At 32.7% G+C, this 24,089-nt stretch overlaps 2 protein-coding genes across 6 annotated transcripts in view; one reads left to right on the forward strand and one right to left on the reverse strand.

Moving 5' to 3' along the window:
- LOC103503055 (40S ribosomal protein S15a-1) overlaps positions 1 to 24,089 on the forward strand; it is a 55,650-nt gene that overhangs the window by 17,689 nt on the left and 13,872 nt on the right. The gene's annotated exons all lie outside the window — the stretch shown is intronic.
- LOC103504369 (protein NAR1-like) lies at positions 1,997 to 22,733 on the reverse strand. 5 transcript variants are annotated; one of them, XM_051088029.1, is made up of 7 exons: positions 22,246 to 22,733; positions 22,019 to 22,147; positions 21,773 to 21,843; positions 19,390 to 19,567; positions 18,995 to 19,181; positions 3,953 to 4,005; positions 1,997 to 2,252 (listed from the first exon to the last, which is right to left on the reverse strand). In XM_051088029.1, exons 2-7 carry the CDS (start codon positions 22,142 to 22,144, stop codon positions 2,193 to 2,195), a joined length of 675 nt encoding a protein of 224 aa, XP_050943986.1. In that variant the 5' UTR covers positions 22,145 to 22,147; positions 22,246 to 22,733; the 3' UTR covers positions 1,997 to 2,192. The 5 variants fall into 5 exon arrangements, with proteins under 5 accessions (XP_050943986.1, XP_050943987.1, XP_050943989.1 ...); XM_051088030.1 differs by having other exon boundaries at positions 19,390 to 19,543; positions 22,246 to 22,727; XM_051088031.1 differs by lacking the exon at positions 1,997 to 2,252 and adding an exon at positions 2,509 to 3,454.

A 24,089-nucleotide genomic window follows, 5' to 3' on the forward strand; every position in this document is an offset into this window, starting at 1 on the left:
CTATCTTATTTGTGGTGTTGATGTGAGATAATAGTTTCCAAACTTTTTTGGGAAAACCATCCATCTTCGACAACAATCTTAACACCTCTGACCATCTATTGCTGCATGTAAATGTTGGATCAGTATACAACCCTTGCTGTGTCAATAGAATTCAATTATATTTTTCAATAAATGTGCTCAATCTAAACTAATGGGGCAATTCTAAATTAAATTAATAAACATCCTAATTGTTGGTAAATAACAATATTGATTAAGAGTATGTAATAAAATACTAAATCAATCTCAACAAACAAGAAATATGCGATCAAAATTAAATGCAAAAGTAATTAAGAGCGAGTTAGAGAGAAAGGCATCATAATTTCTATAGTGGTTCGATAAAGCTTAGCCTATATTTACTTTTTCAAGCATAGCATTGGGAATTCCGCTGATTAGAGTCAAGCTACCACTTTGCTCCTTCCTCAAGTTTTAGAGCAAAGTCGATCCTTTCTAAAAGGATCCAACCATTACAATATTGTTGAAGATTATCATACACGTGTGTTCACAATATTTGATCTTCATAAAATAATAAAAAAATTCTCTCAAGAATAAGAGAAAAAATTGATAACTGGAAGCTTGCAGAGAGAGAAACAATGGTTGATTTTTGTAACTTTTGAGTATGGCAAAGTTGTAAAATTTGAAACAATTTTAGAAGATGAAGTATAAAAAGATGGAAGAGAGGTAAAAACGGAATTTTAATTTCAGCCTTTAAATTGTTCAAAATATAAAAGGAAGGGTAGAGGTTACAAGTGAAAAAGTAATAAAAGCTTATTTCAATTATATCTTTTTCGTTTGAACGCCGATTAAGTTATACAAAAGGCATCAAAATCATTGTTCCAAACTCTATGCAATGGACTCTTTAAAATAATAAAATTACAACTACACAAAATCAAATTTGTTATCATCAAACAAACAAACAAAAAAATTAATTATTTTGAGATTAAGGACAAAAATGACAAAAGTAAAGAAAAAGAAGTTCGAAAAAAAACATACAATCTAACTAAAATTTGGCGATTATGTAAAACTCTTGTTTCTTTCTCTTGTTTTTTCCTACACTATCTTACAACTTGATCCCACCTATTAGAACTGAGTATTTTTTAAACCTGATTGTTAATTCATCTTCAACATCGGTTCTCTCTACTCCTCAAATCTTTTTTTTTTAAAAATGAAATATCAACTTTTATTGAGGAAAAAAAAATACAGGGGCATACAAAAAAAAAACCACCCAACAAAACACTTCCAACTAGGGGGGGTCAAGTAAAGGAAATTATTTCCTAAAGAACAATTACAAAAAAAAAAAAAAAAACACTTCGGAATTGAAGTCCAGAGAAAAATGTGAAATCTCATCAAATCTCGAACCTATCCTCTCTCTCCCCAAATATCCAAAGCCACCAAACACATCCTAACAATCCATAAGAAACAACTTTTCTGTGTGACAAGTAGATGGAGAAGGAACTCCTCAATAATTGCACGAATATCTCACTGCCCAACGAAGCTAACGTCGAACTTCTGTAAGAAACAAATCCACACCGAGCACGCATAATAACATCCAAAAAAGGTGATATGGGTTTTCCTCCCCCTTCCAAAGGATAGAACAGATAGGCCCCACAAGCGAAGTTCTTCTCCTACAGGCCTATCAAAAGCACTTACCCGACCAAGCAAGACTTGTCAAAAAAAAGAACTTTACTTTTTTAGGATCTTAATCCTCCAAACATCATCAAAAGTGGACTCCTCAGTGGGAGAATGGTCCAACAATAATCTATAGAAGGATTTACAAGAAAACTCTATTCGAATACCAAATGCATAAAACATCCCTTCTTCCCTCCTTAAAAGTATGTGTCGCACCTCCTCCATGGCACCCTATCTATGTCGAGAAAGAGGCATGAAACCAACAAGCATACACTCTCTTACGACACTTACTAACCTACTTGACTTGAAACTTACATTGCAAATGCATAGATGAACTAAAAAAAACATAATTTAAAACATTCATCGGGGAAAATCGTTTTAAGAAAAACACATCCATGAAAGTCATTACACCAATGAGGTTATAAAAAGATTTGAAAACATTACAAACTTAACAAAATTCAACCCCAAAATCCAACACCACCATGCATGACTTCATCACGTAGGACTGAGACAAATTGACAAACCACCTAGTAAGTGAAATGGAAGATTGATAGCAGTAGGTCAAGATTTGGGATCACGATCACTACCTGAAAAATGAAAACATTTGAAAACATGAACTTTAAAGGCTTAGTGAATGACTATCTGTCATGCCCCCTCTTAGACCCTCTTCTCTAAGCCTAAAAGAAGGTGTGAAACCTACAAGTACCGTTCTTCTCTCAACAACATTTACTAACAACTTAGTCACTAACTCCAACTCTGGAGTCAACTGAAGAAAACATGTATACTTTTATTAAACCAAACTGTACATAACTGTGCAACCTATAACAACATACCAAACTAGGGTTCAATAATCAAAATAAGATAAACACAACCCTAAACAACATAAGTGAAAGACATATACATAATTGTCAACTCAACCCTCACACTATACATAAACTAAAATGCATAATCATTACTTTAATATCCATCTATAAATTGTCTGTATCACTACATCCTTGACTTCCAATCGCTGCAACTCTTGCCTGATTAACTGTTTATGACTCGAAAAATTGCTCTACTTGTAGTCCTAATGTCAACTGTGAGGGTAATCTCTCTTGTAGTGACCCAACTGTCCATAGTGATAGCAAACACTCGCTTCTACTGCTGGCTATAGAATCATGTCCTGATTTGGATGCTGTTGTCATCCTGGCTGCCTGACTAGAGGCTCTCTATCTCTGTCTCAGATAGGCACTTCATGCACTATCCCTTCAAAATGGCTGTCTATTGGATTGGGATTTAAAATCCCTTCCCGACACTCTAAGAGTAAAACGTCTTTGAGTCTGAACTTGTCCCAAAAATCTGCTAGCAGAAGAAACAACTTGACTAGGTTCTACCTCTTGCTTCTCCTCAGCTAGGCTCTGCTCGACTCTCATAACCGTCTCAACTAAGTGTGAACAATCAATCCACTTCGATATCGCAGTCACTAGCTTACGAATATGTTTTCAGAACCTTTTTTAGTATACTATAGTATTGGCATACCTGGAACATCTCATTATACTTCTTCTCATATTTTGCTACTCACAGTGAACCTTGCACTAATCTCATAAAATCATCTCTTTGCTTCACAGTAAGTACTAGGTTAGTACTTATCCTTGAATATTCTCCTGAATGTCTTCCAATCTAAGGTATTGACATCACTTCATCAAAACTCTATTATTGCCTTCCATCGGCCTTCTGCTTCCTTCTGAAGTAGGAACGTAGCCAGTGTAACCTTTCACTCCTTGAGGCAATCCATCACTTTGAAGCATTTCTATATCAGATTAAGCCATGCTTTTGCATCAGCTGGATTTGAAATTATAATGCATGATACTTGATTTTTAATTCTCTTTGACTTTTTATTTGACTTTTATAGTCTTTTTCTTATTGTCTAGACTTCCTTAGGTTTTTCTAAGAACTCTTGCTCTAATACCAAACTGTCACACACCTTTCTAAACCTCTTCTCTAAGCCTAGAAATAAAGCCAACAAGTATTGTTCTTCTGTCAATGCCATTCATTGACAAATTACTTAGTTACTAACTCTAACTCTAGAATCAATTGAAGAAAATATGTATACTTTTATTAAATAACTATGCATAAATATGAAACTGATAACAACATACCAAACTAGGGTTCAGTAATGAGAATAACATAAACACAACCATAAACAACATAAGACCATGGTTCAGTAGTCAAGGACATATAGATAACTGTTAACTCAATCCTCACACTATACACAAAATAAAATGCATGATCAAAGTATATGACATACAACAAAAACTGGAAGATAGACTAGCGGCAGTAGGTCAAGCTCGTAATCTCTACCTGAGAAGTAGAAAACATTGAAAACATGAGCTAAAGTCCAGTGAGTGACTACTTTAAAACAAAACACACTTATAAATCCATAGAAAAAGAAACTTAGCAAAGCAATAAATAAGCTCATAAAACTTTCTCATTAGTTTACTACCCATCTACAAATTGTTTGTACCTAACTCAGGTATGGTAAAATTTAATCGATACTAAGAACCCCAATTTCTCTAAAACTTGGCTCAATGTAGTAGAATGATATCAATGCTACTATGCCTTCGTTGAAGGGAACTCTAGGCACCTAATAGGGGCCTCACCTTAGTGTCAATCAAACTTTGTGCACAATATACTAACTACGAAAGGTTTCAACTGATCTCTAGTTAACTCAGTATAGTGTAATGTAAAACATACTTGTAAACTCAAGCTTTCTAATTCAAACAGTTCAAAACTTAGAAAAATCTCATGCTTATACTCTTAAAAGCTTTTAGAAACAACATGCTTGAGTAGATCTCTTGATTATTGCAAACTCATATTTTCTTTAAGACATGCTTTGAGGAAATACTTTAAACATTAAATCTCATGATTAAATCTCATGCTCATTTAACAAATCTTAAACTTTAGCTAAATCTCATGCTTATAAATCAATTAGTGTAATAGAACAATGCTTTAAGTAGTTCAAAAGCTTCCTTAAGCAGTTATACTTGAAACTCATGCTTAAATCAAGATTCATTTTGTCACTCATCAGTTTGAGCTAACTCCCTCAAATCTATAGACTTGGCCAATTTCTTCTTCACTTGAAAAAAGAAAACTAAGTGTGGGCTGGGACATGGTTGGGCGGTGACAGGCTGCACACACATGTTGTCCTTGTGAGGGTGCCAAGATGTGTGCTAACTTTACAAGCCACATGCTGCGTGCCAAACATGGCCACCTGCCTTGCCGCTTGCCTGCCTTTTGCGTGCACAAGCCCTAGTGTGTGCAAGCCTTACCGTCTAGCTATTGGTAGCCTTGCCTTGAGCTTCTCAATGCGTCAACACATTTACTCTTGCATACCTTTTTTATGCACAACTCTCCAACTCTCAGCCTAAGCCCTTATGGTTGCTCAGATGCCTAAGTCTCTTGTGCAACCTGGATTTCAAGCTTTAAATTAAAAAATTTATAACTAAAAATCCGTTCATAAAATGAAGAAAGATCATTATATAAACTTGCTTTTTATCCTCAGCTGGACTTAAATCTTTAAAGGTTGTTCCAGAATTTCTAGAAAATTGATCTTCTATGCCTTTCTTCAACCAACAAAGTCCTTCCCCAATTCCTTTCTCTTCGTAGTCTCATCGAAAAACTACTCTCTCAGAGTTCTTATGAGACTAAAATCATTGAAATTACATGAGTAAGATGGTAGCACTCATCGTCTAAAGTAAGATTATATAATCAGTCTTGCATGTTTTCAACTTGACAGCTCATGCTTGTCGGAATTTGAAGTTAATGCATGCTTAGCCATATGTAAAACCAAACCAACACTCTCTCAACGCCTCAAACTTAGCAACTCACCTTTGAATGCATAACCCTTACCATTAGTTTTCCTAGCCTTTTCTTAGAAGTTGTCGCATTGCTTTCAACACAATAAATAATAATAATATTATATAATAGATTATTATATTACATATATAGTTTTATCATGCATTAGAATAATTACGTATTATAATCATATTATAATATATTTTATGTTATCAATATATAAATCATATATATTAATGAACTATCAATATATTGAACATCCTATAATATAATAATAAATATTAAATATATAATTTAATTATTATGAAATATAGTATTATAAACATTATTATCAACACACAAGTTATTAATATTTGATACGAACATTATATAAACATTTAATTTATAAAATATGCTAAATAAAATTAATTATAATCTACATGACTATACATTAATATTTACATAATATACAACAAGTTGTTAAATATAAATTATTTTTCGATGCTAATATCCCCTGCTAGCTCATATGGAATCCATGTAACATACATATTATATAATATCTAATTATACATAATTATTAATATACATATTAATCTAATATGTATATTTAATAATTGTAAGGGATAGTATAATTAAATTCTTATAAAGGAAGATGTTATCTGATATATCAATTATCAGATATGTATACTATTAATTTATTATTACCGTTAAAAGATGCTAGAGTTAGTATCTTTTAACTAACATTATATTCTAGTTTCGAGCATTACAATCAAGTTGATAATATCATAATAATTAATAATTGATAATATGATATAAATATTAATTAATTATTGTTAATTAATTTTAGTCTTATAATATTATATAAAAATGTATTTAACTAAACTATTACCATTATTAAAATGACCTTGTAATATTATTCATTATAATAGTATTATTTTATAATTATATTATTTAATTATTATATATTAAATAAATAATATAATAATAATTATATCCAAAAATATAATTATTTTATAATATATTTAGTATTTAATATCTAATATATTAATATAATTATAATGACAAATATAATTATAGGATATAATAATTTATTTTATGGTTGTGTGTTATTTTATTAAAAAAATAAAATCATATATTTTTTATAATAATTAAATATTATTGTATCTTAATTAATATTATTAATATCATTGTGATATTGATACGTAATATAGTATTAAAATAATTATTATATTATATTTATTATTAAGCATAATATCAAAAGAAAGTTAAAGTAAATTATAATTATAAAAATATTTTTACTTTAATAATATAATAAATAAATATAAATAGTATTTTATATATATATTATATAATATATATAATTTGTTTATAATTATAATAAACAAATTATATATTATAATATTATAATAAATAATACCTTAACTTTATTAAATAATTTATATATATTTATACAACTTAATATAAACGCATCATTAATCATACATTATACATATGCCATCGTATTATAAGTTGTAATTTAATACAACCGTTGTATTTATATCATATATAAATATTAACAATGTACAATCCTTCATTTATATAGATATTAAATATCTATTAATAAAATATTGTATTTATAACTATATATATAATATGGTTATAATATTATGGTTAAATCATACCATAACCCAATATGATATTTTTGTAATATATAATATTTTAATATATTATCATAAATGTGATAAGCTAATATTTTAAACATAATACTATATAAATATGAGGGATAATTATACATAAAGAATTTTGGCATCTTGGGCCGTACCCTTTGATAAGGACCAAACCTCACCACACCTCAAATACTAAAAAATACCATATATTTTATATGATAATCAATATAATATACTATTTTAATAAATAATAAACTATCCCTTTAATATAAAATATAATATTATTAGGAGTCTCAGTAAACTAATTAAACCAATGAAATACATATAATACCCCAAGGATTATTTACAAATTATCATTTTTAGTAATTAGTATAAACTGATTTGAAATAATCCTTTGACACTAAATGTTAAAGGATAACATTTTTATCCATATGACATATATATATAATATTAACATATAGTAATAACAATTAATATATTATAAATAATCAATTAATTACAAATGTTAATTACCTTTATAATGCATATATTAATGGTTACATAAATAATATTAATATTATTATTTATTAACTGTGACTAGCGGATATGAATACTAACTTTCAACGCCATGATAATTAATTATACATCATATCCGTAAATTATCTTTACGGATAATTTACCATATAAATATATAATTAACGGTAATATGATGTGTTCTATTAACATATAGTAATAACAATTAATTAATATTAATTTATATAAGTATAAATTAAATATTTATACTTATTATATATATCGTTGGGCATTATTACAAGTAATATTATAATATCAATTCTAATAATAATGATATTATATCACCCTATTAATGATTTGTTAAGGTAATAATAATATTATTTGGTGGTATAACGCACCCTTAGTGTTAGGGAAAGAGTCTAAGATCTAAGATCTATCACACTGTCTTAAGAAAGGGACTAGGTTTATACTAATGCAAAAAGGTAAGGTGATTGCTTATGCTTCTAAACAACTGAAGAAGCATGAGTGTAATTATCCTACTCATGATTTAGAGTTAGCAGTCGTAGTGTTGCCATTTAAGATTTGAAGGTATTACTTGTTTGGATATCTTTGCAAATCATAAGAGTCTGAAGTACATCTTCGATAAAAAAAAAAAAAAAGTTAAATCACATTAATTACAAGTAAATATAAATAATTACCCATTAATTATTATGATATCCAAAAATTATACGATCACATTGTATATTGATTATTATACAATGGATTGGGTATAATTATTATACCCTCATTAATTTATATATATAGGGTTGTTTGGATCATAAAATCCCCATTATACCATATTATTATAACAGTTGTAGGTGTTTTATGATAATATGTGTTTGGGGGAAGGGTTAGGTGGGAAGAGTTAATGGGGATTTTATGATAAGATGTGTTTCATTATAAGTATAGGGGATATTATTATAAATAAATATTAATTAATTAATATATAAAATAATATTTATATAATATTATATTATTTATTTTAATTATATCCACATGTTTACATTTGTGGATATAATAATACATTGTATTATATGTATATTAATGTATGAAAAGACTAATGTTATTATATAAGCATGTAATTAATATGATATAAAATATGATAATTAATTAATTATAATAATTGATAATCATATCCCTTCATAATAATGTAAGGGATATGGTTTAACTTGTGAAGTATTTAAATATGCTTATATTTAACCATATAATTGATTATTTCAAAAATAATATAATATTTAAATAATACCTCATAATATATATAACTATAAATTATATTCCTACAATTATTTAAATATTAATCCCATATTATTACATATTATAGATTATATACAAACATCATTAGACCCATATAAATATAATCCTTATTATATAATACCCATAATTATCGCATTTATAACTTCCACTACTATAGCTATATCAAAACAAAAAATTTGGGTTTTTTCAATCTTTCTTATTCTTGACGCTTTTTTGTGTTATTTGACAGTTTTTCTTAAAACTGTCAAGTATATCAATTGTAAAAGTGTCAAGTGAACCCTGTTCTGTAGTAGTGGAAGATCAAGGGCTAGCCCCTAACTTTTAGGTTGCAGTCTTTTAGTTGATGAGAGGTTTAGTCCAGATTTGAATTTCACTCCCTAGGGACTTGCTATACTCAACTATAGATAAGCATGCATTAGAATGCAATCCCCTTCAGAATCATGATTTTCCACTTTCATAGATGATAGTCAGTCTCTCTAAGCGGAGGTTGCAGTTGTAGGAATAGTAGCATGGTCTCTTCACCCACGGAGCGATCATTCTTAAATATAAAGTATCCGACAGTAAAAAATGAGAAGGAGAAGTCTATCTAGCACAAGATAGTATTAAAAAAGGAACATGCGTGAATATTAATGTGTAATATTATATCAAAAATATTACACATTTATAATAGTGATATGTTTATAATAGTGATTAACCTATTAAGAAAAAGGGTAATACAATATAATAACATCATGACAACATATATTTCTAGCATACCCATTAATTAGGTAAGAGCAATGTCCGTAATTATACATATGACTAAGATAATATTATAATAATTATAATATTATCACAAATAGGATATACTATAATTAATATGTGTTAATTTATTATATTTAAATAAATAATATAATAATAATATTATACCCTATTTAGTAATTTATGATTGTACTTATTAAGTATTGTTTATATTATCAGAATAGTTATTAAATTAACACATATTAATTATAGTATATCCTATTGCATTATAATATATAATGGATTATAATATATTAGAATCGTTATTCTAATATGCATTATAATCTATATAATAATTATTAACATAATTAAAATGTATTATATATTATAATAATACATTTTAATTATAATACCGTGAACATAATAATCATGTTATGATCTAAAATGATGTAATTGTAGTTAATATAATTAAGGTTGATTATTAGTTAGGTATAATAATATTTGGCAAATTATTTTATATATTATAATAATGTTATGCAATGATATTTCATATAATTATATTGATAATAAAATAATAATACAAGCTTAAGGTATTAGAGGTATACTTCATAATATCTTTGCCATAATATGATAATAAGTATGACATATATTAATTAATCATATATGACATATGATTAATTAATATGTCGACATTGTCGGTCAAATTATTGGTTACCACTAGAGGTCAAACATACAAATATTAAAAATTGAAAAACAATTACAAAAATATCAATTTTCTTAATTATGTATAATATGTCCCAATTGATAAGATGCCTCATCAATATAAATATATTGATGCCTCTATAATTAATAACATCACAATTTAATTAATGATAAAGAGACTATTATCCACTAGCTTCAGCAAAATCACGAAACACATATATTTTTATAAATAGAATATTATATAAATATTAAATAATAATTTAGTTATTAATTATTATTATCATATAACCAATAGGGAATGATATAATCATCCTTTTAATATTATTATTATATTATTTATTTGATTATATCATACATATATATTTAATTAATATATGTTTACATTATAATAAAATATCACATATAATGTAATAATTAAACTATACTATTATATAATAAACCAACAATTATAAGTTATAATACTAATTATTATTATAATTAACATATATAAAATCATTTTTATTTTATATGATATTTATCTAATATTTAAACATGTAATAATATTATATCATTCCCGATTATGTATAAAAATATTATTTAAATATCAATTTTAATTAGGGAGGAAACAACAATGTAGGGACTTGAACACAAGACTTCCCTGGACCACCTACTCTAATACCATATTAAATTACCAATTCACCCCGAAGCTGAAGCTAGTGGTTGAAGGCAAATTTAATTGTAGATCACTAACACGGACAATTGATCAACACAACCCACCAGCCCCCAAAAGAAGAACAAACTAATAGCAGTTAATCATGGCGTCTTCAATAGTTTCCCATCCTAGGATAAATCGGACAGACCGAAAGTGAAATTGAAGAATGGTCCTCTCTCTCTCTCTCTCTCCGAGTCTTTAGACACTTGGCTCTGGAGTTTAGAGGAGAATGGGGTTTTCTCTACGAAATCCCTCACAAAATCCTTGTCGTCGATGGGTTACATGGCCTTTAAAGATCTATATGTATCCATTTGAAAAGGATAGTATCCCAAAAGATGAGATTCTTTCCAATGTTTAACACAAACTCCACAGGCACTCCCTTGTATAAACATCTCACCAAACTGCTGTATTATGTGCAAAAATGAGGGGAGATTGCACATCCACCTCTTCTTTCGGTGTCACTTTACCAAAACTGGACTTCATCTTTCAAGAATTCACATGGAAGAACACTTTCCTCAAGATGTTTGGATAATCTCCACTTATTTTCGAAGGCCATCCGTTCAAGAAAGATTGATACTATGAATTTCACTCTGGCTTTATTTTGGTGGTCACAAGATTGATGCACAATTCTTGTATCTGAACAGATAAGGAGCAGGACACTGAATCTTTTCTTACATCCACATCTATTTAGCACTTAACTGGTGTAAATTGATTCCTACCTTTCGTAATTGTAGTTTGTCTAATCTTTTGTCCAATTGGAGATCTTTTTTGTAAACCCTTGGGATGTCCACAACATTGTGTAATTTCATCTTATCAAGGAAATGATTATGTTTGCTAACAAAGAAAATGAGTCTTCAATAGTTTAGTTCCAAAAAAAAAAAAAAAAAAAAAGTCATCTGCTTAAGAACCACAACACACTAGCCTCTGGACGCACAAAAGAAAAAGACAAATAAAAGAAGTTGATGCAGAGGAACATCTACCTGTCTCTGCATCCCTCCCCTTTGAAATACACTCACTTGTGAGACTAGTCGTGGGGTAAAAAGGGAAATGTAAGGCCCTCTGGCAACTGGTTAGGAGTCTCCTCTTTTATATGAAAAATATTATCATTTTAATATTTACGATCTTGGTTCTTGGAAGATTACTCCTTGAGGCTACTTAGAATATAATGTAATAAGAACAAAGGCTGTAATAGGTTAGTTAAGCTGTAAACAGCTGTAATCAGTTAGAGTTGTTAAAACTGTAATTAGTTAGACCTCTCAACTGTTTCTAAAACAGTTACTTGTAACTACTCACAAGGAACCTCAATAAATACCCCCATCTCTCAGCAATTAGGTAAGAGAGAATTCATTTTTGAATATAATTCTACTTGAATTACGTCAAGTGGTATCAAAACAGCCCCAATCCTTGGACGAATGGCTGGCCGGAGAGGAAACAACCCAACCGCAGGGGCCGCGAGCAAGAAGAGGTGGAGGAAATTGCCACCCTCTCTCCAAGGACATCTACGGTACGCTTGCTGGCCGTCGAAGACTCCTTGGGAGATTTGCACGGAAAGGTCGATAGAGTGATGGATTGCCTGGACGCACTAACTCGAAGGATGGATGAACTACCAGCCCGGCGAGGATTGAAGCCTATGCTCGAAATGATGAAAATAGAGGGGGCCGACGGGCACGAAGGAACTACAAAAATTTTCCTAACCAAAGAAGGAGACCAACGGATATACCACTGCAATATGCCGACGATAATAGTCAAGAAGAGTACGAACATTGGCAGAACACGCAAGATCATGATTCTTCCATCGGTGACGAACAAGGAAACATTTGGAATGATGATGGAGAATTTCGAATGGCCCAAGGCTATAGAGGACAAGAAGCACGGAGAGAAACTTATCATGATTACAAGATGAAAATCGACCTACCAACTTACAATGGTAAACGCGATATTGAGTCTTTCCTAGATTGGATTAAAAACACCGAAAACTTCTTTAAATATATGGTTCCTCCGGACAGAAAGAAGGTACACCTAGTGGCTTTAAAGCTAAAAGGAGGAGCTTCAGCATGGTGAGATCAGCTGGAAGTAAATAGGCAGAAGAGTGGTAAGCCTCCTATTTGTTCATGGAAAAAAATGAAGACACTACTAAAGGCCCGTTTCCTACCCCCAAATTATGAACAGACACTACAGTCAGTATCAAAACTGTCGTCAAGGAAGTCAATTGGTGGCTGAATACATCGAAGAATTCCATAGACTGGGCGCAAGAATCAACCTGAGTGAAAATGAGCAACATCAAATTGCAAGATTCATTGGAGGACTACGATTCGACATTAAGGAAAAGGTGAAATTACATTCTTTTCGTGTTTTGTCTGAGGCCATCTCCCTTGCAGAAACTGTTGAAGAAATGATGACTGTACGCCTGAAGAACTCCAACAGAAGGACAGCATGGGAGACGAACCCCTCCAAGAAACAATCTTATGGCAAGAAGACAGATGAACAACCTTCAACGTCAATGGTAGATAAGGGTAAAGCTATTGATATCCAAGAGACAAACAAGAAGAAGGAAAGTTTAGTCAGAGGAAAGACCCAAAACAACTACACACGCCCATCTTTGGGCAAGTGTTTTCGATGTGGAGAGCCCGGTCACTTATCCAACAACTGTTCGCAAAGGAAGACCATAGCACTAGCTGAAGATGAAGACACCTACATGAGCGGAACAGATAGAGAAGAAGAAGAAGAAACAGAGCTAATTGAAGCCGATGATGGAGATCGCATCTCCTGCATTGTTCAAAGAGTCCTCATTACTCCTAAAGAAGAAACGAATCCCCAACATCACAGCCTATTCAAAACGAGGTGCACTATCAATGGAAAAGTCTGTGATGTTTATAATTGACAGTGGGAGCAGTGAGAACTTCGTGGCAAGAAAACTTGTGACTGCTTTGAATCTGAAGACAGATCCACACCCTGATCCATATAAAATTGGATGGGTAAAGAAGGGAGGAGAAACCTTAATCAACGAAATCTGCACTATACCACTCTCCATCGGTAATAGCTATAAGGATCAGATTGTGTGTGATGTAATTGAGATGGATGTGTGTCACTTACTACTAGGCAGACCTTGGCAACATGATACTCAAACCCTACATAGGGGGAGAGAAAATACCTACGAGTTCCAGTGGATGGGAAAGAAAGTTATCTTACTCCCATTAGCAAAGAAAAACACAGAAAGCATAAGGCAAAAGAATAAAAGGCAGCTTTTCATCACAGTAAGTGGAAAAAACCTATTAAAAGAAAGGGAGCAAGATCTTTTGGGATTATTAGTCACTGACAAATCCCAAGGAGGAAATAGTGAGATTGTTGAACCAAGGCTAAAGGAATTATTTGCAGAATTCCCTCATTTAAAAAAGGAGCCACAAGGACTGCCACCACTTCGTGACATTCAGCATCAAATTGATCTCGTTCCAAGAGCATCACTACCTAATCTACCCCATTACAGAATGAGCCCCGAAGAATACCAAGTCTTACACGATCATATTGAAGACTTACTAAAAAAGGGCCACATCAAGCCAAGTCTAAGTCCATGCGCTGTACCAGCACTACTCACACCAAATAAAGATGGAAGTTGGAGGATGTGTGTAGACAGCAGAGCTATTAACCGAGTTACTGGGAAGTATCGGTTTCCTATCCCTCGGATTGGAGATCTTTTGGACCAACTAGGCAAGGCTACGATTTTCTCAAAAATTGATTTAAGGAACGGCTATCATCAAATACAAATCAGACCAGGAGATGAGTGGAAGACAGCCTTCAAGACAAATGAAGGATTGTTTGAATGGTTGGTAATGCTTTTTAGCTTATATCCAATGCGCCAAGCACTTTTATGAGGTTGATGAATCAAGTACTACATCCATTCTTAAACCAGTTTATAGTGGTTTTCTTTGATGATATCCTTGTGTGTAGCAGCAGCCGTGAAGACCATCTACAGTACCTAAGGAAACTGTTTCGAGTTTTGACTGAAATAGAATTATATATAAATCCAAAGAAGTGCACATATCTCACCAAGGAAATCGTCTTTCTTGGATTCTTGATCAAAGAAGGAAAGATAAGGATGGAACCTAAGAAAATAGAAGCTATACATTCTCGGCCAACACCAACATCCATCAAAGAAGTGCAAGCTTTTCTTGGCTTGGCATCTTTCTACAGAAGATTCATCAGGAATTTTAGCTTAATAGTGGCCCCCCTAACCGACTGTTTAAAGAAAGGAAATTTCAAATGGGAGCATATGCGGCAGTAGAGTTTTGAAGAAATTAAAAGGAGATTAAGTTCTAGCTCAATTCTTCAATTGCCAGATTTCGCATCACCATTTGAAGTGGCTGTTAATGCTTGCGGAACTGGAATTGGAGCTGTATTATCCCAACAAGGTCATCCAATTGAGTATTTCAGCGAGAAATTGAGTACATCAAGGCAGTCTTGGAGCACATATGAACAAGAGCTTTATGCCCTTGTTCGAGCACTCAAGCAGTGGGAACACCATCTCCTATGTAAGGAATTTGTACTTCTAACAGACCACTTCTCTTTAAAATATCTCCAATCACAAAAGAGCATCAGCCGGATGCATGCTCGATGGATCTCTTTCTTACAGAGATTTGACTTTGTCATAAAACATCAATGTGGTAAAGGGAATAAAGTGGCAGATGCCCTATCCAGAAAAAGCTCCTCACTCACTCTCCTATCCATGGAAATCGAAGCATTCAAACCCCTTCCTAGCCTATATGAAGAAGATGTTGATTTTTCTGAGACATAGCTTAAATGTAGCAACTTTATCAAAGCTGGAGACTTTCACATAATGGAAGGTATCTTATTCAAAGGAAATCAGCTGTGTATTCCACACACATCACTTCGAGAAGTCCTACTAAAAGAAGCCCATTCAGGAGGATTGGCTGGACACTTCAGGCAAGATAAGACCTTTGAAATAATCTCTAAGAGATACTATTGGCCTCAATTGAGAAGAGACTGCAATAACTTCGTCAAAAGATGCCCTACTTGTCAAAGAGCCAAGGGTACAAGCACAAACGCAGGCCTATACTCACCACTACCTACCTCAACTTCCATTTGGGAAGATTTATCAATTGATTTTGTGCTTGGACTGCCCAAAACTCAAAGACAACATGACTCAGTCATGGTTATGGTCGACAGATTCAGCAAAATGACACACTTTATACCTTGCAAAAAGACAAATGACGCCATCTACATAGCAAATCTCTTCTTTAGAGAAATAGTTCGATTGCATGGAGTACCAAAGACTATTGTCTCTGACCGAGATGTGAAATTTCTAAGCCACTTCTGGAAAACACTATGGAAAAAACTTGACACCGACACTTAAATACAGCTCAACAGCACATCCCCAAATAGATGGCCAGACAGAAGTGACAAACAGAACCTTAGGCAACTTGATACGTTGCCTCAGTGGAACAAAACCGAAGCAATGGGACTTGGTTCTTGCTCAGGCAGAATTTGCCTTCAACAATATGAAGAATAGATCGACCGGCAAATGCCCATTTGAGGTTGTATATACAAAACAACCAAGACTACCTTTGACCTAGCATCACTCCCCACAACTGTGGACACCAACTTAGAAGCAGAAAAGATGATAGAAAAGATCCAAAACTTACATGACGAAGTGCACAAACACCTAAAAGAAACAACTCAATGCTACAAAGAAGCAGCAAACAACAAGAGAAGACAAGCTACCTTTACTGAAGGGGATTTAGTGATGATTCACCTCAGAAAAAATCGATTCCCAACTGGAACATACAATAAGCTAAAGGATAGACAACTAGGGCCATTCCGTATCATAAAGAAAATCGGAGATAATGCCTACAAAATAGAACTACCACCAGACTTACACATTCATCCTGTTTTTAATGTGGCAGACCTAAAACAGTATTATGCTCCAGATGATTTCAACTTGGCCACCTAAATCACTCGAGACGAGCTCAATGCTAGGGGGTGGAATGATGTAATAAGAACAAAGGCTGTAATAGGTTAGTTAAGCTGCTGTTAGTTAAGCTGTTAAGCTGTAAACAGCTGTAATCAGTTAGAGCTGTTAAAATTGTAATTAGTTAGACCTCTCAACTGTTTCTAAAACAGTTACTTGTAACTACTCACAAGGAACCTCAATAAATACCCCCATCTCCCAGCAATTAGGTAAGAGAGAATTCATTTTTGAATATAATTCTACTTGAATTACGTCAGAATACATCAGAGGCCCTACAATTCACCCTAGTGCCACTATTCATGATATGATTGTTGTATAAAATGAGTATCAAAGAAGAGAATACTTGTACATAACCTTTTAGAGAAAGTTTCCTTCATTACATCTTTTTATGATATTATTTCATTCCCAAAGTTTAGGTTTTAATTAGATTAGTTTACTTTTCTAGCCTTTCCTTTGTGTATCTTATCAATTTTGAAATCTCTTGTTGTAATATGTTAAACCCCCAATCCTTCATACATACAAGGAGGGGCAAGAAGGGAAATGCACAGAAAACAGAAGATAAAAAGACGTTGGTAAGGAAAGCGATATTAAGGGGGCACAGAAGCTGTTACAGATGGGAATGTTTTGGGGATCTGTGAAGGCGAGCTTTATTTTGGGTAAAGAAAAATAAAGAAAAGCTGAGAGAAGCTTTTTGGAGGAGAGGATCACCAGCACTCTTGAAAGTGTTGGTCATATATTTCTTTTCTTGATCTTTATTTCCTTTGTGGCTGTTTTTTGAGTTAATAAGACTGAACTATTTTCTTCTATTGCTACATTCCGATCTTGGTCATATTTTCAATCAATATCGTTATTCCAGAGCTTGTTGCTCTGTTTGTGGCTATTTTTGTTGGATTTTTCTGAGTGCAGGGGAAAGGAACTTCAACATAATAACAATACGAAAATATTCATTATAAACTCATGAATCTCGTCAGCATGAATATCCCAATTCCAAATGGGGAATTACATTCTACTTATCCTAATATTCAGCTGACACCCTCCTTTCCTCCACTCACGCATTGCAAAATTAAGGGTGTTGAAAAACTCTTATTCCTCTTTTCATTGGTTGCAAAATAAGCTTCAACTCTATCTCTTTCTATTTATTTCTTCTTCTTTTCATTGCTTGCAAAATACCATTTTGTTTCTCCCTCTTACCAAACTTTAAAAGCACTGTTATTGTTATTTATTTATGTTCTTGGCCATCCAACCAAAACCATCTATAGTGAAATTGGATTTCCTAGCATATGAAGTTGCACACGATCAATTTGAAATCGCAGAGAAGTTAGAAAAGTGAAAATTATAAGTCGCACAACAACCCAAACATCGTTATACATTGGAGTCAAAACTATCCAAATTGACTGATAGACATCCTATTATTATACAATATAGTAGAATGGGTAAGAAAGAGGAAGCACATGTGAAAGGAAACTTAGGCAGTGCGGGAGGGAGAAAGGGGACCACTCAGGTGGGACCAGCAGTTAGTTAGAAGGGGAAATTAAAAGCCGGGAAAGAAAGAGAGGAAGGGAGGAAGATTTGGTGAATGAAAGGGATGCCTTACTCCTTGAGAGATAGGAGAAGCAGAAGGATCAGGTTTCATCCTTTCTTGCTATTCTTGTTATTTCGTTTTTCTTTTCTTCTATTCTGTGTTTTGGATTAGAAGGGGTATCGTGGTTAAGGGAGGATTATTAACGTAGTTCATTGTCTGAGAACTACCTTTTGCTTTCATATATTGTAATTTTCCTTTGAGATATCAATAAAGTATAGACACTACGTCAGTGTTATATCATTGACCAACTGGCCCATTTAAAGACAAGTGGCATTTCCCTACTAACTCTGTCCTACCAGAAAAGAAAAGACATTCACCCTCAACTATACAAGTTATTTCGAAAAAGAAAGTGGGATTTGCACAATTACCATTGAAGTATAATAGCCAAACGTCCAAACAAAAGAAAATACCTGGGCATGCTGATGATATCATAGGAACTGATGAATTGCATTTTTCTTCATTGTCTAGCTGGCTGTTTCTATACCTTGCTATGAACTCATTGCAAGCTTCAATTAAGGTTAAATCTCTACTGCAACTTGTATCAAATATAGCTTTCACTCCCATGGACTTAAAAAATGTCGTTAGTTTCTTGAAAACCTGACCAACCCCAAGCACTTCGTAGTTAGTTGCCTTAATAGAGAAAGGCACTACAAGCATTTAATGACATAAATACAACATCGAGAGGCAGCACCTCGGTAAATTAGATTTCCCCTCTAGCCACCGCCCTCTCAAAAAGAATATATGCAGTAAACTAATTACAATCATGGGACAAGCAAAGATATATATAACAAAACTTGAATTTTACCTTCAAGGGAGAGATACCAAAATGGACAGCAAGTGAAGCTCTGGATTGTGGTGATAATGAGACAATAACAACCTTTCCTTTGTTTATGTTGGATAGAAATTCATCCAAACTTTGCTTCTCCAGCATGACAGTCTCAGCTGATGTTACACAACCACTACAGTCATACATAAAAGCAGGTCTGTTACACATCATCACAAAGTAAAAGATGAGAAATATAAAGCAAATCAAAAGAGCAATAAATCATTGAAAAAGAAAATGAATTCAAATAGAATATTCAAACTTTCCAACACAATATCATGAAAACTGGGAGTTCCCAAATTAAGTTTTTACCAAATAATCTCATAAGTGGTTGATCAGAAATTCACAGCTTTTCAAATACTTCATGATGGAACACCACCTTTTGGTATGAATTTCCTCTTCTATTTAGATTTTGATAAGGGGTACATTCTGGAATTGTACTCAATTCCTTTCTCTCTCTACTGCCTTTCTCTCTTTCAAGAAATTACAGTAAATCTTCTTACAAAATTCTCATATCCTTCCTCCTAAATTCTATTAGTATTTATACTAATCTTGCCAGCCTCTAACTAACTCACGTGTGAGTGTTATTACAACTAACATAACAAACTAATGTAACAAACTCCAGCTGGTATAACTAACTTTTCCTTCTGCTGTAAACAAATCTAATTAGGGGTCTATCATTACTCCCCCCTTTCAGATTCACCTTGTCCTCAAGGTGTGTTTACAGCTTTCTTTCCTTTTTTTTTTTTTTGGTTTGTTATCGACAATTTTAGGGTTTAGTTTTCTTTCCTCTAACCTCCTTTTCTATCCCTTTCTGCCACGTCATCAGCATCACGGCAACATCTCCTTCTTTTCGCAACTCTCCCGCTTTCCGTATCGCCTTCTCGGACAACCACTATTTGCCAGCATTTTCTTCCTCCTTCTCATCCACACGACTGCTGCCGTCTTCTTTTTCCATCGAAACCAGTCAACTTCCGGTCTCTTTTTTTTCCATCGAAACCAGTCACTTCCAGCGTCTCCGAACTGCAACTTTTTTTTCACTTGGATCTTCGTTTTGGGTCTCGCCGGTAATTCTCGCCGATCTTCCACGATTTCCGATTTGTTTGCTAGAAATCACCCGCGGCTAAGTTCTTCCCTCACTGATTGGAAAGGAAGTAACAACCTCTGTTTTAATCTCAACCAATCCTTGAATGCATCGTGTTCATCCTTCGACCGAGACCAATCTAATGTGGTTCCATCGAATTTGATTACAACAACGTTTACTCTCTCAGAATTGATCAGTTCATATTTTTGGAAATTCCGTTCGATCCAAAAAATAAATGAATTGAACTTCTTGCCGCTAAACCTCTGTAACTCTACCTTCTTGAATTTGTTTTGATCACTTATATCTTCTTCAATTCCTATCTTCTTTGTTTGTTCTTCGCCCACCTTCTCTTCAGTTTCGATTTCCTTCCTTTGTTCTTCGGTCTCGATTCTTTTCATAGGTGTACTTCCTCCTTCAACTATACTCTTCATCACTGGTAGATTTGTTGTGATTCTTTCACTCACTGTTTGTTCACTCACTATCGATTTTTCTTTCACCATGGTTTCAACGCATTGTAACAACAATTGTTGATTTTTTTCGGCTTGAATTCTTAACAGCCGAAGGCTCTTTGTTAAGGATCTCAGATTTTCTTCAATTGCCGGAATTTTGCTTAATTCTTTCTTCATCCCAATCACTTCTTGTTCAAAGGCTTCCAGTTTTTCTTCAATTTGCGTTTGCTCCATTGTTGATTTCCTTCCCAAGATTCACCGCTCTGATACCAATTTGATGGAACACCACCTTTTGGTATGAATTTCCTCTTCTATTTAGATTTTGATAAGGGGTACATTCTGGAATTGAGTAACTCAATTCCTTTCTCTCTCTACTGCCTTTCTCTCTTTCAAGAAATTACAGTAAATCTTCTTACAAAATTCTCATATCCTTCCTCCTAAATTCTATTAGTATTTATACTAATCTTGCCAGCCTCTAACTAACTCACATGTGAGTGTTATTACAACTAATATAACAAACTAATGTAACAAACTCCAGCTGGTATAACTAACTTTTCCTTCTGCTGTAAACAAATCTAATTAGGGGTCTATCAGTGGTTGATCAGAAATTCACAGCTTTTCAAATACTTCACCTCAGATCTAAAAGGTTTCTGAAGTTCCTTTGATTTTTTTATCCATAAAGAACAAGCAGGTTATATCAACGGAAAACAATACATAGAGAGAGAAAATATATAACATCGAAAATACTTAAAAATTCATTTAAAAAAATTTGTTCAGCCAAAAATCACTTTGACTTTCAAAAATAGTTCACAACATAGATAGTCAAAGTTACCTGCATGCTAAGCAATCCTTCAGTGAAATCTTAACTGGCTCTGCTTTCAATTGCATCCTAGAAGCCGAAACCTAGATATGCAGAAATGAAAGAAAAGGTAACAAAAAGAGAAAAGCAACATATCAACAAACAGAGAATTCCTAAAGAACCACTCAGTTTTTATACGTGCCAATTACTAGAGATTACTAAAAGCATATAATGAGCTGCAACTTTAGCAGCAATAGGCACAACAAATCGAAAAAGTACCTCAACTTTATCCGGCTTCGTGGTAGTGGCTTTAAGCCCCTTGAGAGAAACTATGCATGCCTGAGAAGGTGCTATGAAATCATTCAGATCCCCTATCCTCAATGTTGCCGAGAATTTCTCAGACATCTCCTAAACACCCAAGTCGGAGTTAACGAAACAAATAAAGAAGAAACCAATAGCTACGCACACAAAACGAATCACAACTGCATCAATACAAGAAAGCAAACCTTCAAATGAAATTTAGGGTTTCAAAGCACGCAAACCCCTTCAAAGGGAAAGAGAGATAGAGACAAGAAGAGACTTAAGCCGATCAATCAGAATCCGAGTCGGTGATTATACCGGGAACTCAGGACGGTGAAATCACCGGCAGCTAATGAAAACGATCCCAATCAGGGAAATAGGAGAAGGGTCCAAGGGAGAAAATACTAGAAAGATATCGTAGAACAGCGGTTTGGTGGTTGGCGGCGCACCAACGAAGGGAAAGAGGTTGAAGAGGAGGTGCTGGGCAAAGTGCCGGCGATCAGGAGAAACGGGAAAAGGGAAGGAAAGAGAGAATTGGGTGAAAGAGAAGGGTGGTGGTGGTGGTGGTGGTGGTGGAAGCTAGAAGAGAAGACGAAGTCGGTTCAGGATGAGGAACTGTGTCGGGGGTAAGTACAATGGAAGCCAAAAGCTCTAGAATCAGCAGAGAATCTTTTTTGTTTTACACCATACTTCTTTTAAATAAATGGTCATAGTGTGGAGATCATTTTTCATTTTCTATTTTTACTTTTTAAACAATATAATATAATAATAATTCTATTTTAATCTTTAAATTTTAGGACAGTTTGGATTGAGATTTTAGAGATATCATTGAAATTCAAGATACTAATAACCAAGTATGAGAATAAAATTCCTCCACCAAATAAAATATGAATTTGTTTGGTCTCATCCTAATTTTTCTAGAAACAAATTGTGTTCGTATTCAATTTATAAAATTAATCATGTTTTTTTATAACTTTTTAATTAATAATTAATAAACAATAAGTTAGTTATCCTAAATAAAAAAATGGTTGAAAATATTTAAGAATCATAATAAAAACGTTAATTTATATCAATAATATTGAACCTACTAAAATGTAGAAATATCAATTTTTAGTTTTAAATATATTTGAATTCTTAGACAAACTCTACAAACCAAACAAAATTTCAAAATAGATAATTTTAGGTTTCAACCCAAACAAGTGGCGCATATGTGCATTGGGTTGAAATACTTTTTAAAACCACTTAACTATTAGATTACAAATCATTATTAAAAAGGGAAAAGCATGGAAATAGCACATTTATTGATAGTGAAAAGAAAAATAGCAAACTGCTAAATTATTTTGATTTATGGCAAAACTAACCGTCATAATAATTTTTCAATTTTTTTTGCTCGAATTTACCTCTACGAATGACAATTGTCTATATATGTTGAGATCAAAAAATCAAACAAAATATCATATATCACGAATACAATATATTTGTAGACACACTCACTTGTGATAATTCTTAATTAAATCAAAAAAAATATTATATTGTTCGAACAATCCCTAAAGATATGTCATTAGTTTCAATTTGCTATTTCCATCAAAATTAACCAGCAAAATATTGGATTGCAAATAGAAAAATTGCAAATCCCAAAAATATTTTGATTTATGGCAAAATCCTATGCATATTTTTTTCAATTTTTTTTGCCTGAGTATACTTTTTACGAAGGGCAATTCCACGCATAGTGTATTTGTATAGGTCAAAAAATCAAACAAAATAGCACGGAGTATGAATAGATACAGTGTATTTGTAAACACATTCACTCTTGCTAAATCTTAACTAAATCAAAAAATATTATCACAGAATATTTCACCAACATCCCATATGACTTTAGTTTCAACATCCCTTGATTATTAAGAATTAAATCAATTAATTCATAATTTTTTATATGAATATCAACAATTTATTAAATAATACATGTTACAAAATTTTAATAACAATTTGATTCTACAATTTATATCATTCCCTAAAATTGTCAATTTGAATTAAAATTTTACCTCGCATC

The sequence above is a fragment of the Cucumis melo genome, chromosome 7, assembly GCF_025177605.1.
Source record: "Cucumis melo cultivar AY chromosome 7, USDA_Cmelo_AY_1.0, whole genome shotgun sequence".
Classification (NCBI taxonomy): Eukaryota; Viridiplantae; Streptophyta; class Magnoliopsida; order Cucurbitales; family Cucurbitaceae; genus Cucumis; species Cucumis melo.

Excerpts from the sequence above, each read along its gene's own strand:
- LOC103504369 (XM_051088029.1), bottom strand. The coding sequence starts at position 22,144 with ATGTCTGAGAAATTCTCGGCAACATTGAGGATAGGGGATCTGAATGAT. Across the intron at positions 21,844-22,018 it reads CGAAGCCGGATAAAGTTGAG|GTTTCGGCTTCTAGGATGCA; the intron begins GTACTTTTTCGA and ends CTGCATATCTAG. Across the intron at positions 4,006-18,994 it reads GATATCATCAGCATGCCCAG|GTAGAGATTACGAGCTTGAC; the intron begins GTATTTTCTTTT and ends TCTACTTCTCAG.